Below are 16,732 nucleotides of genomic sequence, written 5' to 3'. Positions count from 1 at the left end.
TTTGACCAGTCAGTAAGCTCCAAAGCCATAGGACTTGCTGCACTTGGGGCATTGGTGATGCTTGCTTCCCAAATGTTGTGGACCCCTGGAGCATCATGGCTCTTCACACAATACCCCGACATCAAGTTCATCACTTGCACTCAAATAGTTACAAATCCAAAGGATACAAGTGAAATCACATTTTAAAGGAGATGTTCAGAAAGCTTTAAAAAGTAACATTTGGCCTTTGAAATGAAGGGGCAGGAGCTTAGAACACCCCACTCGTACACATATTAACCAAGTAGAGGAGACCTTAGGACATGAGAAAGGCATTGCAACAGATGTGCCTGAGGTCGGCTTGCATCTGCCTTCACTTGTATTCTCGCCATCCTTGTCTGCTGCCTCACCGTGCTCATTTTCATGCTAACCCCCTCTCCTGGTGTGCCGTTATACACTGTTATAGCGAGATACACACAGTGATCAGTTTAGGGCATATCTTCAAGGACTTGTCATCTTTGGTGTGGTCCTCGTCTACCATCAACTTCTATAGTCCATAAACCTCTCTGCAATTGCACTGGTTCCACCTCTGTTGCTAATAGTATTAACTAGACTGTTACTGGAAATGGTAGAGAGGGGATTGCCCAAGCTATACTGCTAGGAACACCCTTGTTCACAAGCGTGTGGTCTCTTCTTTTCGAGTATCTGATAAAAGGGTGTAGATAATGAAGGACAGGTGAAGAATAATGATTCACATTTGTAAACAAGATGTCTTTGGGAGGGATTTTTTAAATTAGATTTGTGCATGTTATCACATCTGTTGCATATAGCAATCAACAGTTTTTTTTGTTTTGGTTTCGGCTCTAGTTTTAGGGAAGTCATGTGGTGGATAATCTCAAATTGTTGCATGCATTAGATCCTGTTCTCCAAATTCTAATCTCTCTGACATTTTGCGTTGTGGTTCATTTGAGAATATTTAGCACTGTGACATTGGCAATCTATGAAATGTCCAGTAGTTGAAACCTGTAGCTTGGCTACCTAAAAATCACTTCGGATTTTCTGCAAATACTGCTCCAGTGAATCAAATATTATCTTTGCAACTTAGGTGGGCAAAGTTGGTCTATGACACCTAGTTAGAAAAGAGCTTTGTGCTCATGCTGCCCTTCTGCAGAGCTTCAGAATGATGTTGTACTATTTAGTCTGTTTAATAGATTATATGAATTTCTAGAAGTTCCACTGCTGGAGAAGCTAACAGGTACTTCTCTGAAACCGTAGCCCTTTAACTTTAGGATATTCTATAGATTTATATCCACTCCTCCTCACATCTATGCACGACTGGAAAACTTTTGATTCTTCTAGGAGCTTTTTTCTTTCTCAATCAACTCGCTGCCATAGCAGATACCCAAACGGACCAGGTTCAGTAAGTGGGTTAGGGGGTGCGATGGATGCCTTTTAAAGATTCCTCTTTATGGGTAGTGGTAATAGTCAGTGGCTGGAGTTTGCATTTTTGATTCTGCCTTCTGTGAAATACTCTTAAGATTTGGTCTTCAAAGATTTTATCAAAGTAAACGCCTGAGTATTGAAGAGCGATGAAGGCATGCAGTGTTGACGTATGCTTCGTGAGGGTGCTTAAAGACAGGTAAAGTTACTGCCATGTTGAAAAATAAATATATAAAAATAACTTGCCACAGAATACCCAAGTCAAAAAGGAAGATCATCCTGGAGTCATTCTGAAGTCATCTGATGACGTCAGCCAGGCTATTCTTGCAATTAACTGGGGAAGTCATCCGTAGCATCCTGAAGTATGCCTATAGGGCAAAATATTTAAATGAGATGATTCGATTCATTAGAGAAACTACTCCAGGATTAGTTCCCAATTACTGCAGTGGGAAAGATATGATAATCTTGTACTAATGCAGGATGATCCCATGATGATTTCAGAATTAGGCTGAATTACTCGAGGATGGGTTCCTGTTTACTTCAGTGGAAAACATGTGATGATAATGTAATACTCCAGAATAATCCCATGATGATTTCAGGATTAGACTGGATTACTCCAGGATAATCCTATTAGTATTTCAGGAATTAACTTGTGATGACTTCAGAATGAGGCTGCATTACTCAAGGATGATCAAAGGATAACTTTAGACTGGGACTGGGACCGTACTAGTCGATTAATTCATGATAGGGATGTATTACCCTAGGGTAGGTTCTGGCTGTGATACTGCATGGCAGTTTCAATATGCAGATGTATTACTCTAGGATGACCTCGAGTAGGAATACTTGATTGACATACACAGGATGTTAAGAAATACACAGTTTTATTAGTTTTTTTTTTTTGTAGAGTTTTATATAACGCAAACTTGACCCGAATCCAATCAGGTATCAGAGCGCTTTACATAGCACCAGTTACGTTACATGAGGACACATATTCATTTAGTTTGTTAGCATAACAAATTATTGCTACAAAAACAAGTATTGGCAAAACCAATAGGGCTTGCTTTTTTGACCATGTGGCTTGCCAATGTCTTCTGCCGATGGTCTGCAGTATCGTTTAAAATAAACAAGCATTGGCAAAGCCAAAAGGTTTGGCCTTTGCAAGAACCAAAATTGGCCCAGAGAAGGGCCAATTCCCTTCTCTCCCTAAAATGTCTGCCGTTGGTGATGGGGACCCTGGGGGCTGAAGCCCACCTTCCCTTTAAAAAAAAACCCGGCAACTCGCCGGAGGCCCCATCCCCATTCTCCACCACTCTGCAAACACGCCTCCTAGCGCAATGCTTGTTACTCCTGAGGGAAGTCCTACACAGCGGGACTATGCAAACGCCATTACTACTTAAAAAACTATAGACATTCACTGTAAAAAATAAAGGTTACAGGGGCGTTACAGTTAGGAAAAGGAATTTGAAAAAACTTTAGAAATTCACTGAAAAACCAAAGGTTACAGGGGCTTTTTAGTTAGGCTCAGGTTTGACTTGTACAAAACCAGTGAAATTCAGCCTTTATTGTTAGTTGAGCTAACCATAACTTGCGCCTCCGCAATGCACCACTTTTGAACTGACATATTACATCACTCATGACATGGTCAATGACATCACTGATGACATCATCCACAAAATCACTAACGCACCCAATCACACCCCCATAGAACCTTTCATACACCCACTCCCACACGATAATTCACAAACCCATTTACAGTCCCATACCACTACTTACACACACTCTCACTAATTTATATATCTACACACACATCCACTCACCCATAAAGCCACGCTTACACCCATGGAGGGGCATGATAGATCTTATGAAAGGGGCAATACTATACTTTTAAGTTCTGCACAATGTTTGTCCAACCAGGGGAAGTCTAAGCAACTTGTGTCTTCTCTGTCAGTATCTACACTTTACAGAACATTGTCAATGTGGAGAAGCGCCGGGATTCCGCCCGGGGGAACCGCTACCTGATAGAGCTGGAACTTCTGGAGAAAGGCCGCAAGACCGTCCGCCTCTCCGAGTACGTCTACGTCCTGTTGCACCATGGGAAACAGGAGGACAGCGTCGAGACCACCCAGGAGGAAGACGAAGGGGGCACGAGAACTGGGGGCGTGCCAACCACAACGGAATCCCAGCTGCAAGACGTCAGCCCCTGGAGCGTGGCCTACGGAAAGCCCATTCTGTGCCGACCCATCCGACTGAGTTGGAGACACGACGTCATGGTGCATTTTGTTATCCCAGGTGAGAGTGAGAAGAGAAGTGTCGCACTCCCCACGACCTAAGGGCAGGGCTTTAAGTGGGCCGGGTCTCACTGGTGCAGAGCACAGGCAGTCCTTTAAAGGGGGCCCCTAAACGGTTCCTTATCGGACTCTGTTTTGTGCCCTGGCGGTCAGTGTTTTTACAGACTGCAGTGACAGCAGGCACATCGATGTGCGCATACTCATACTGCTCGCTTCTCACTAGTGGTGAAGTTACGGCATGACGTCATGCCAGGTGAGCGTTGTAGGGGAAAGGAAATCCTTTAGTCCTTTTCTCTCTGATTGCCCTTCTCTTTTTGAAACTCTGGAGCAGCAATATTGTGGTGTCACCAGGGCTTTAAGTGGAAGCTTTTTCAATATTGTCTAGAAGCCATATTTGCTGCTTATTTATCTTATGCAACTAACAACCATTGACAAAGCCAAAAGTCCTGACTTGTTGTAGGTATGATGTTACTTGTTGCATCATAAGTGTGGATGTAATCACAGAAACAGCAAAATACAAATCGTGCGGCACACTATGCTAAGCACAGATTTTTAGCGTATGTGTTTTAAGCCACGCCTTTAATTGCATATGCCATGCCCCTTTGAGAGACCCACTCCCCCCCCCAGTTTTTTCACCCCACTTAAAGCCCTGCTTGAGGGATGAACGTCTTTGTCTTGTAGAGAACATTGAATGTAGCGGTAGCCAAGTGGCTGGCTGAAGAAAGACTCTTGTCTGTAGTGCTTCTTAGGAATGGAACTCGGTTTGCCAATGGCTTGTTTGCTAATTGCCGTTTGCCAGGGGAGTGATTGGTATCAGAATATTGGACAACATAAATAGTATCCTCAATATTTTATACAATAAAATCACTCTATTGGAGTTAATAATAGAAAATATACATCCAGCAGTACAGTATTATTGAAAATGTTGTTTAGGATATCATATTTAAGTCATCCGATATTTCTGTGTAGTATATTCTAGCATAAAACGAGCTAGTGCCCGGTGTCTCTGCACATTGGGTTCGCTGGTTGCTTGGACAGCGTCTGGCAAGTGCACAGTGTACTTTGTGGCTGCTTGGGCAGTGCTGTGACTGGTAGGCTCGTGCAAAATGTGATTTCATTGTACTCGCAGAATTATTAGCCAGTGACAGTAGCGCATTCTTTAACCTTTGCTAGGGGTGTGCACACTGCACTGACTGCCTGGTCTTTGCCAGGAGTGTGCACACTGCACTGACTGCCTGGTCTTTGCCAGGAGTGTGCACACTGCACTGACTGCCTGGCCTTTGCTAGGGGTGTGCACACTGCACTGACTGCTCGTTCTTTGCCAGGGGTGTGCACACTGCACTGACTGCCTGGTCTTTGCCAGGAGTGTACACACTGCACTGAGTGCCTGTTCTTTGCCAGGGGTGTGCACACTGCACTGACTGCCTCTTCTATGCCAGGAGTGTACACACTGCACTGACTGCCTGGCCTTTGCTAGAGGTGTGCACACTGCACTCGCTGCCTGGCTATTAAGGCTGTGCACATTGACTGGCCTTTGCCAGGGGTGTGCACTTTGCAGTCACTGCCTGAACTTTGCTTAAGGGTGTGTGTATTTTATTCACTGACTGGTCCAGAGACATTTTAAGGATTTTGGGGTCCCTGGGCCAAGCATTTTTTGGGTGCCCCTGTGAGCAACACTTTTGAATTGATGATCCTATTTCAGCTCATTCATGCCCTCTTTGGCCAAGTCACTGACTGTGCACAGACACACTCGTCACATTTCTAAATCTGTTTACATCTAATATTCAGAGATAATGATGTTTGTTTTCAATACTGTAACACAGCAACTGTTCACGAATATTATTACAAATAATCTCTGTGACCCCAACCCCCTCCCCCCCTCCCATTTCTCATATGTCAGGTCCTGATTTGATCTAAGAAACTATCTGATGCATGTTGCATGAAACATAAACACAACATTTCTCTAGAAAATGTCTGTAATAGACACACATATCTCCCAAGTTGAAAATAGAGCAAAGGAAAGTGGTATTTAAAAGAATCTGTTTAAGAATCATTCAGTGCCATCAGGGCAAGACTCTGCAGAACAGAGCTCGTCCTATAAGGGGGCCCCGAAAGGCTGGGGCTTTGGCACAGAGCTCACTTTGCCCATGCCTTGAAACGTCTCTGGACTGGCCAGTGGCATGTGTCGAGAAATTGCATTCAGTGGCTGTCAAGAGCGGGCACTGCATTGATAATGTTCTCACAATTTGTAACAGTTGGATCTTCGATCTGTAGTAGAGTGGTCCTCCTCCAACGCTCTCCTTTTGCATCCTTTTAGTGAAGAACCAAGCACGGTGGGTGCAGCAGTTCATCACGGATATGGAGGTTTTGTACCGTGACACCGGGGACGAAAACTTCAATGTGATCCTGGTGGATTTCGAAAGCGAAGACATTGACGTGGAGAGTGCGCTGAAGAAATCCAGACTGCCAGGGTGAGGTTTTATGTATTGTGTGCGCCACCACCAGGCCAGTTGATTGTAAGCAGGATGGAGCTAATTCAATCCCCAGCGTTTACCTCTTGATTTATTATTTCTGCCAGCAGAGGGCGCACGAAGAAAAGCAACAGTCTCGCCACCTAACTGTCCTCATTGTGCCTTTTAAAAGATAATTCTATGGCAACCTGGGTAAAGTAGGCTATTTCTTTTTGTGACGAGCAAGTTTTCTGTAATGCAATGGAAAGACACATTTAACCAGAAACGAAACTCAAATTAAATTAAATGAACTGTGTTCTTCCTTTTGCATACATCTGAGACGTTTTTTCTCACTAGTGGCCAACAGTTCCCTCGAAAGGCCATACCCTAGTGAATTTTGTGTCAAAATGATGTGTGGTTTATCTACAGTGATAGTCCCTCAACTAAAGCACAGAGGGAAGTTTCCAGATTTTCGTGCTGTCTTTTCGAGACTTGCAGTATCTAGGATATGGGCCTGAAAAAACACCCATCTTTTTCATAGGTTCCTGTTGCTGTCCTTTAGAAATGCCTGCTTTTCATTGGTAAATACACTGAGTAGTCTCTCCTTTTGGAATGTTGTATCCTCCCATGAGGACTCGCTCTCTTACATGTGTGCTTACTGTGCTGTATTCCTCACGACACTGCTTTTATGCTATTTTACATTTTTAGCTTTTTCCTCAGGACTCTTCTTTAATGTTATTTTACAAGTACCACATTGCATTGGGTTGGTAAAAAACATCCCCAAAACGTTAACATGTGAGCATGTTATTGCAGGAAATAAATATTGTTTTATTCAGGGAATGCATGCTCCTCTGAAGAGGGGTTGTCACATGGCCACATGAGGTTCACCTGGAGAAAAACATTGTTCTCTTTTTTATTCTCTGTGCTCACACCCTTTTCTGCAGCAGAAAGCAAGAGATTGTAGAGCACGGCTGCAAGGTATGTGCACCCTGCATACTTCAGGCTAGTGGAACTGTAAAAACAGTGATAAGAGCTGGATGCCAATTCACCAGGCATTTTACCTTAAAATAGCTGCAACAGACCACCACCAATAGGAGTTTTGCATCTTTTACATGCTATGTTTTGTACATTAACCTCACTATCGGCATATAGCATTTAATTTACGTTTACAATATATTGCCGGCGCCTTAATTCCTCTGTGGTATGAAAAAAATCTCTTAAATTATAGTATATGGATTCTGAGGTTTCAGGAACTGCATTCTGAAGCACTCTCTCATGCATTCCATATGCATACTGGGGCCGATTCCGTTCTGGGTCGGAAGGGCACCGAACGCGACCCGGCCGGAAAAACTACGAAGCGTACGCGTGTTTTCCGCCCGACTTATACAGCTGTACGAGCGAGCAAGTATGATGCGAGCTACATGAAAATCACCGACCGAGTTGTTTCCGGGTCCGAACCGCTCCGTACGTCTCGGTCGTAAGCTAACCGTGGCATGCAATGGATGCGGTTTACGACCAAGCCAGTACAATGCACGCGTTGGACAGCCGGTGCGAGCCGGAGTGTCTGGCTCGCAAAACGTCCCGGTGGTTGCTTTTTGGGGTCCGCGTCGGACCCCCTGTCACCCGCAGCCCTACGACTCGGACACAGGGGGAGACCCAAGGGTCCCCCCAACACAGGCATGTACGGTGCGTATGGCACCGACGCGTACCCACTGTAGGGGGCACCCTTGTGCGAGACATACCCATTCAGTCAATGGGAGCCCATGTACGCGTCGTACGACCTGCTTCCATTGACTTTTATGGGAGTCCGACCGAACCGAGTCCGGCAGCATACGGCCGCATCGTACTCGCTCGGTCGGACTGCAGGACTCCGGCTCGGTCAGAAAACACTCCGGATCCGGCTCGGACGGAGTGCTTTCCGATCGGAATCGGCACCATAGTGTAAATGTCACTTTATCACAGTTATGGTGTTAAACTCGCAGGGTTTGGGAAGTCGCATTATCAGATTAAAACTCAGGCACACGTACCATATTATCAGATTAAAACTGAAGCGCACGGGTATAACACATTATCATTTACAATGCCAATCGCTCTAACTCTCACAAATTCAAGACTTATTACATTGCAAATGCTTTTATTTTTTTTATTGAGAGCACTGAACTAGTTATGTCTGTCTAATAATTGCAACATTTTACGTTCTTCTGCTTCACAGTGGCTCATAGTTTCACATGCAAAAAGAGGCGCTGCCAAGGTTTCAGATTGCTTATGTGCGACATTTTCATCATTTCAGTGTAATCAAGAGTGACATTCAATAACTATGAGTGACACTTTCTCATAAACAAAATCAAGCAATAAAGTCCAGGGAGACAGATAAATATCAGACATGACCCCTATTTGAGCAATGAGAAAGTCTCAGAAGATCTTGGAACTGCTGAAAAGCACCAGAAATGGAAGGGCAGTAACCTAGTGCCCTTGTAACCTGATCCACATTTTGTGCCATAGGCCTATTAATCATCTGAGCAATTTTAACTTGAGTGAAAACTGCCACTAGACAAAGTGCTGATTTCGCAACAGCAGGAAAAGTCTTCAGCAGAGTTAACTTGAAACTTTTATTGTTGCGTGAAAACTCCTGGACACACCAGTAATTCTGCAGCGTGCAGCAGAAGTTCCACAAGTAAACAAAAGGATCTCTATGAACAAAGTAATAACTCACTGCTAGCTTCATGAAATATGGTTTTGCGGATATATGTGCTACATGTTCTTTTCCTCAGGGATATTAAGCCTCTGTTTTAGTACAAGGCGAGTCTAAAACGCCCATAGATAAAACTCTGACCTTTGAGCAGGAACTTTATAATCACCAGGGTTAAATGTTGACTAACGTACTAAAAGTCTCTGAGTCACAACAGTGCTGCAACTGGGAAAATAAAGCCTGCTGCCTTGGGCTGCCGCTGTTTCTGTAGCTAAAGAGTCTGTGGAGTTGCACTCACTGGCTGCAGACAGCTTCTGACGATATGACTGAATTCTGTCACGATGGAGGGACGTGGCCAAGCCGGCAGCTAAGATGGCCGCACAGCAGTGAAGCTCTTCAGGGTAACCCAGCTGAAAAGCGTTTTCCCCCGTCACCAGCCACAACAATGCCCAGAAAACCACAGCGCTGTTGTGCGGAGCACATTCTGCAACGGAGGACACAAACGCGAGGAAATTATGAAACCTAACGGTTGAGCTACGGCCCCGGGAGCGAACACTGGGAGGAGACTGCAGCGGAGCGGCCCGGCGCCATTTTCCAGCTCCCTGATCCGGCGACGCGATACTACGGCACGTCAGCACACGGGGATCCGGGCCTGGGATGGTGGTGAGTCACTGGCAATAGCAGTGCCTCGATTCCTCCCCTCCCCGTCCCCACCTTACTTGTGCAGCGAGCGGCATCACTTTGCAGCTCCGGGGTCGGCTACTCATGCTCCTTGCCTTTCCAGAATGCGGACAGGGACAGAGCCCGCCTGCAAATATCAGCGGCACCCACCCGGGCGAGCGGGGCCGCGAGTTGGAGAGTGAGCAGGCCTGATGAGGGGCCCGCACGATTGAGCACCCCAGAACAGCTGACCCTCAGATGCCTGGCCCCAACATTTGACCAGAAAACCGCACCAGTTGCAGCCCTGACTGCCTAATGACCGGGAACCGTGCCACACGAAGGCCATCGAGATGCAGCCCATGCCTATCGCACTAAAATAGACCCTTGGTGCAGCCAGATGGCGCAGGCTGTGCCCCCGCAACTGCAAGACTGAAGAAGGCATAGCAAGGTGCCCTGCTGCTGATGGGGCTGGCTGATACGAGGTGGCACCCGACTGAGCCACGCGGCGCGGCCCATGCACTCCGTGTATGCAGCGCCTGACTACCCGGGATCCTGCTTCAGGGTGGTTATCTTTGCCTGAACAGCGGCGGGGGTCAGACTGGTGCAGGCCTACGTAGATCGTCTTGCTGCAGCACAACACAGATCCCTTGCAGCTCTCAACCCGCGCAGACTCCTCGCTGTACCAGCGACACCGGTGCTAAAGCAGCCTCACTGGACGGGGTCCTGTACACTGGCCCTGTTCTCTTCACCCCTCAGTCTGCCATGTTCGAACAACACTGCCTGGCTCCCTTCTACTACACTTGGTCACTGGTGCTGAATGTAGCTGAGGCCTGCATTTCAGACATCGAGGACGGGACGGCTCAATCACTTAAAAGACTGGAACGTGTTGAGCGTATCCTTAAAGAGTTGGCCATCAAAAATGAGGACATAGAGGCTCGCAGTCGGCTCAACAACATTCGTATCCTAGGGGTTCCGGAGACAACTGCCACAGGCCGTATGGACCTGTTTGTAGAAAATCTATTAACTGAATTGTTTGGCAAGGAGTCTTTCACTGCTGGCTTTGTAGTGGAGAGAGCACACAGATCATTGGGCCCTCGGCCTAACCCTGGTCTCCCGCCTAGGCCCATCGTTGCACCGCTAATGAACTTCTGTGACCGCGACTCGGCTCTGAGACTGGCCAGGGAACGTGGGGACATTGTTTGGCAGGGCTCAAAGTTGTCCCTTTATCCGGACTTCACAGCGATGGTGCAGAATGCCTGACGCAAATATAATGGGGTGAAGGCCACCCTTAGGAACCTGGGTCTCAGATATGGCATGCTATACCCTGCCCGATTGCGAGTGGATGAGGCTCAGGAATTCTGCCAGACATATAAGCAACATAACAGTCAGACCTCGGCGGGCGGAAACCGCTCCTCCCCCCACATAGTGGTTTAGACTCTAGTGCGGAACTGTTCTCCGGCTCTGGCACTGGTTAGCATACCTACATGGCTTCTGTCTCCCTGATGTACAACAGTTTGGGAAAATGATATCCATTTTGTTCTGATGTTACACTTGGCTGGTTAATCGCCCTTGCGTTGCCACCCCCCATGGTGTATCCGTTGGGTTTGTTCTTACTCACACTGGGGTACTGTTATTGGGGATTGTAAATTAAGTATAAAGTTAATTGGTACTTCATGTTCTACTTTTTGCAAGGGTTTGGCCTCGCACAGGTTGGAGTGAGGCTGGGTGGGGAGAGGGAGGGCGTTGATCAGACTTTTCGATCCGTTTTTTGTTCTATGCAGCTAAGTTCACTGTCACACACAAATTCTATTCTCTGTCGCTACTTTGCTAGTACTGGTTTGACATATGTCATAGATTGCTCGGCTGGGTAATGTAGAAGGCCCCTCTAGCTTGTCCCTGGTTTCATGGAACGTAAGAGGACTCAACAATGATCGCAAGAGAAGACAGGTGATTCATTACCTATTAAGTCATAATGTAGACATTGCCTACTTGCAGGAAACACACCTGCCCATTACGGATGCAGCACGTTTTGGTGAAAGCTGGGGTGCGCCTAGATACTTCGTAAATTATAGCAACTATGCTAGGGGTACTGCCATTTATTTTAATACACAAAAGGGTCCCCTTTAGTCTTAGCGTTGTGGTGCGGGACGCCGAGGGCAGGTTCATCATTGTCACTGGCTCTCTGGGAGGACACAGGATTTCCTTGATGAGCGTTTATGCCCCGAACGCAGATTCCCCTGAATTCTTTCACAAACTGAATGCTCAACTGGCGAAGCTGGAGCCGCAACTGCTATTAGTGGGTGATGACTTGAACCTGCATCTTAACCCTAGGCTTGACAGCACCTCCATGAACCCTGACACTAAACCGCGGGCGCATCGCGCCCGCCTTGATCTCTGCGAACAATTTTCACTTTTAGAAATTTGGTGCAAGCGTGATGTCACCCTCACTGATAACACACACTACTCAGGTCAACACAACACCTGGACCAGAATGCGATAATTTGCTACTTTCTCCTGAAGTGGCAGGCTAGTTCGGCACACTTAAGACTAAGCCTGGGCAAAGCACTCCGCTACGCTCGCGTAGTTTGTGAAGTTTGCATAGTGCAGCGGTCATATTTTGCTTGCTAGCGGTCCTCAATGTCAAGTTGGCGACCGCGAGCAAGCAAAATGACATCCCGGCGAGACTTTTTCCTCGTTCGCGATCAGCAACATCAAGTTGCCGATCGCGAGCATGGAAAATAAACCTCCCGGCGAGCTTCTCAACGCGGGGAGGTCAGGTTTCTCATTGCGAGTGGTCGCGTATGCTCACGACTGCTCGCGATGGGAAACTACCAGTCTGCGTTGAGAAAGCTGCCGCTCGAGTAGAAATCTACTCCAGCGGCAGAAAACGACCGCTTGCACTGTGCAAGATGCAGTTTGCACTGATTGCACAGTGCGGACAAGCATCCAGCACAGTGCAATCAGTGTGAACAGCATCTTGCACAGTGCACTACACAGTTTGCGAAGCTACGCGTAGCTCGCGTAGTGCGAAGTGCACTTCGCGTAGCTACACATAGCGCTACTTTGCAAACTACGCCCAGGGTTACTTCAGACTCTTCCTCGGACATATTCCGATCACCCCCCTATTTTACTGCATTTGAAAATCCCTCGTCCTGAGGGATTTGAGCGGCAATGGTGTTTCCCGAGCCGCGCTCTGCACGATGACCTCTTTAAGGCAGAAATACGTGAAGCCATCGAGGACTACTTTGAGATCAACACCGGTGCAGTGGACTCCTGGGCTGTACTGTGGGAGGGGTTCAAGGCAGTCATCAGGGCGTTTGTATTGCCAAACATGCAGGGGTTCTCGGGGATCTCCGCACCACGCTGTCACGCATTGAGCAAGACATCTCGATCCTAGACTCGGCCTCTTTGCAGACCTCTGACTCCGCTTCAGCGGGAACGCGCATGACCCTCCTGACTGAATATAGGGACACTGCAGACCGAGAGATATTGTATCTGGGTAAATACCACACAGCCAGAAGATATGGGGAGTGTGAATGGCCTGGCAGAGTGTTAGCGCAGATGCTGTGACCACTGTACAGCAAGGCATACATCACGGAACTACGCTCCGCCACTAATCAGACACTCACCTCCACATTGGAAATTCAAGACAAATTTCTGGACTATTACACTGTACTATATACCTCTAAAGCAGGGAGTGATCACACGGCACAGGAAGACTACCTGTCAGAGATTGCACTAGTATACCTAGAGAAGCATATACAAGACTTTTTAGCTGCACCCATCTCTGTGGCGGATGTCACTCACGCCATCGACACACTCCGTGGATCTACAGCCCCCAGATTAGATGGCTTCACGGGCGACTTTTTTCAAGAATATAAAGACCTACTTGCCCCGGAGCTGATTGAGATATATGCGGAGGCCTTGGAGAAGCCGGTGCTTCCCCCCCGATCTTTGCGGGGCAGTTATTATATTACTCCCCAAGCCCGGTAAAGACACGACATTATGCGGATCCTACAGGCCATTGTCTCTTCTAAATCTTAGCCAAAGTCATCGCTAATCACCTGTCGCAATTAATGGAGTTTATAATATCTCCAGTTCAATCTGGATTTGTGCCCCACCGATCCACTTCTGTGAATCTTAGGACATTATTTGCGGTCCTCCATAGGATTAATTCGGAGATTCCCACGGCCCGATCCTTTTGGATGCAGAGAAGGCCTTCGATTCCTTGGAATGGCCATTTTTTAGGTCTCGCCTAGTGAACGCAGCGCATGCACTGCTTCGCCTTGGCGAGACTATTGTTGTCGGTTTTGCTACCGAAGGGAGACAAACCATGTGCGCGCACGGACAGGTGATGTGCACGTGCATGGCGTCTCCTCTATGCCTCACGCTCCCACCGTGCGATGCAACTATACAAGGCAGACACGCGCTTGTTCTCTTTAAAATTGGAAATGAAGATAAAAATGATGGAAGCTTAATTCCACGAAGAAAAGCTACAGATGCAACAGAAACACGACGTGGAGGTACAAAAGGTAAGAGCCGTTTGTACAGTGTGTTTTTTCCAGCCCGGCCCCACTCGTCTGCAGAGTGCCTCGCCCTCGGCCATGCTTCCAGGATGCACGGCGAGGCCTCTGCGGCATGTTTCACCTGCTGTCATGCAGAAAGTACATGTTGAAACCGATGAGAGGCTCCAGCACTTTCAGGAACACCGAGTCTGAGATGGAGAAGGAGGTTCAAAATGCCTCAGTATATTACATGGGAAGGGTGCACTGCCAGAATATTGTACATTAAATATCGCCCAACAAAAAGATTGTAGCCACAATCACGACTTCCACAATATCAGGAAAATAACTATATACTGGTAAGTGTAGATCTACTAGTCTTACCTCCACATGCATGGACCCTGAAAATGTCTCTCTTTTAAAGGTATGTAGATCTGGAGTGAGGACCACGACGTGCACTTACCTAGAGATACTTACCTTCAACATACTGTGGTAGTCAATATTTGGCAACAATCGTTTTGTGGCAGAGTACTTTTCTGCACGAAATTCAGACATGATGTTGTGTAACCCTGTGGTGAGCTATATAATAATTTTGCATCTAGCAATAGGTGAAGGTCTTGGGTTTGTGCACTGCCACTTATGTCCTTATTTACCTTCAGTTGTGCCCCAGTATACTTAGCTTGGTTATAGAAAATACCTAACATCAGGTCTACACACAGGCTCACACTATTCAAACATATAACAACTGGCAGCTCACAATAATCGCCAGAAATGTCACGCTTTAAATATGAAACAGCAGGCACTGGATAACTGCTGTCTCTGGGATCACAAAACCATGGTCCGACACAGTACGCATGCAAACCCTAGCACTATGAAACAAACATCTCATCACTGGGGCCTCCTGAAGAACAATTTACAGGCACAAAAGAACCTATGTCAGGCAAGCAGCACACGTACATAAAATTGTCTCCAGATTAAACAGGCAAGTATGATCCAGAGCATCCTCATAAAACCCCAGCAGCCAAGTAAGTCTCAACACCAATCTTCAAACCAGACTCCATTCTGCATGGAACCCCAGAGCCATTTAAGATGTCTCACAGCTCTTTCGTGTTATACAAATGACCAATATGTGCTTGATGGGAGGCATTTTTTTGGAATGGAACACAATAATCCTTTTACATGACCTCTTGCCACCGATTGATGTTTTGGTATGCAGACTGCTATCTACTGCTTACGTGTTTTCCCGTTGGCTGCTACACCTGTGTGTGTTTACTGGGTCTTATGTTTCGGTTACGTTGTGCTGGTCAGTGTTTTACTGTTACTTAGCGCAGCTTAATGACCAGTTGAGCATATCCGTATCTTCCTGTCTTGCCTAGTGGGTCCGTAACTACCTCCTAGTATACAAATACCGAATAATGTGATCTATTCAGAACATAGAAGGAGCAAAATAAAGCTATTCCTTACCTAATATTTTAAGCATTTGCTCATGTACTAAAACTGTGTTAAGAGCCTGATCACCTTAGCTACAGTGACCAATTTACTCAAGTAAGTAGAATGACGCAACTTTGCTTTCAGTACACAAATGTGCACTCGGGTAACTCAGTGTCGTGAACCAATACATTCAATAATTTACAAAGTTACATTCCTTCCCTGAGACGCCTTGGTGTCCTTTTTTTAGGCCCAGCCAGGGCAGTGCATGCGCTGCTCTGCGAGGCATGCTGCATTAGAGTATGGACTTGAAGCTCTGCCCACACTCCGCCCATATTTTTCATTGCCTTGTATCTTTGTCCTTTGTAAATGCTGGCTTCTGGTTCGGTAATCGGCTTGTTAGTCCCTCCTTAGTACCGCTTTGTCTTTATTTGTAACCTTCCAGGAGAACTGGCCCTTTTACTTCTGTTGTTACACGGTTTGTTATTTAGTCTGTAAGCACTATTTTCTTAGTGAGATTTGTCCTACTACAGGCATGACATGCTTTGCAGCAACATTCAACGCGCCAGGCTCTCTTTCACTTTCCAAGCAGCCGGCAAAATGGCAGCCGCTTCTTTGCAATGCAGTAGGTCTCACATTTAGGAGAGTTTGAGCTATTACAGTTTTTTTGGGTTGTTTCCAATCGCTCCGTGCCACGCTTGCACTTAATAGAGGACACGCCCCTTTCTTTAGATGAGCCGTGTCTACAAAAAGGGGCGCGGCCACCATCAAAATGAAAACGCTGTTTGGGGCTCTTTTACAAAAATAATTGTTTTTCAAACAAATGCTTTTTTGATTAAAATTAAAAAAAAAAAAAAAAAGCCCCATACCGCGCTTTCACTTTAATGGTTCACTTTCTTTAGATACGGCTCATCTAAAGAAAGGGGCGTGGCCTCTATTTATGTGCAAGCGCGGCATGGGGTGCTTGGAAATAACAAATATTTGCAATTCAATAGGTCTCGCCTTTGCGAAAATTTAAGCTTTTGACATTTACAATGCCAATAGCTCAAACTCTAGTAAATGCGAGACCTATTGCATTGCAAATGCTTGTTATCTCTGTGATGCGCCGAATGGGTATGCCTATGGGATTCATTGCCACCACAGCTTTATTACACAGCAGCCCCATGGCCCGACTCCGCCTGAACGGCACGCTTTCTAGACCTTTCAGACTTTCCCGTGGTATTCGTCAGGGGTGCCCCTTATCTCCTCTCTTGTTCATCCTAGCCATCGATCCGCTAATCCGCCATTTTCAGGAGTGCC

The 16,732-nt window shown here is 46.5% G+C and overlaps 1 protein-coding gene across 1 annotated transcript in view; it reads left to right on the top strand.

Moving 5' to 3' along the window:
- B4GALNT4 (beta-1,4-N-acetyl-galactosaminyltransferase 4) overlaps positions 1 to 16,732 on the top strand; it is an 841,437-nt gene that overhangs the window by 717,223 nt on the left and 107,482 nt on the right. Inside the window, exons 15-16 of the mRNA XM_085644956.1 lie at positions 3,365 to 3,705; positions 6,022 to 6,175. Of these exons, the coding sequence (XP_085501082.1) occupies positions 3,365 to 3,705; positions 6,022 to 6,175 (495 nt within the window). The remainder of the gene's footprint in view (positions 1 to 3,364; positions 3,706 to 6,021; positions 6,176 to 16,732) is intronic.

The sequence above is a fragment of the Triturus cristatus genome, chromosome 3_1 (assembly GCF_964204655.1).
Source record: "Triturus cristatus chromosome 3_1, aTriCri1.1, whole genome shotgun sequence".
NCBI classification, from domain to species: domain Eukaryota; kingdom Metazoa; phylum Chordata; class Amphibia; order Caudata; family Salamandridae; genus Triturus; species Triturus cristatus.
Note: the sequence above shows the minus strand (reverse complement) of the source record. Positions and strands in the feature narration are given on the sequence as shown.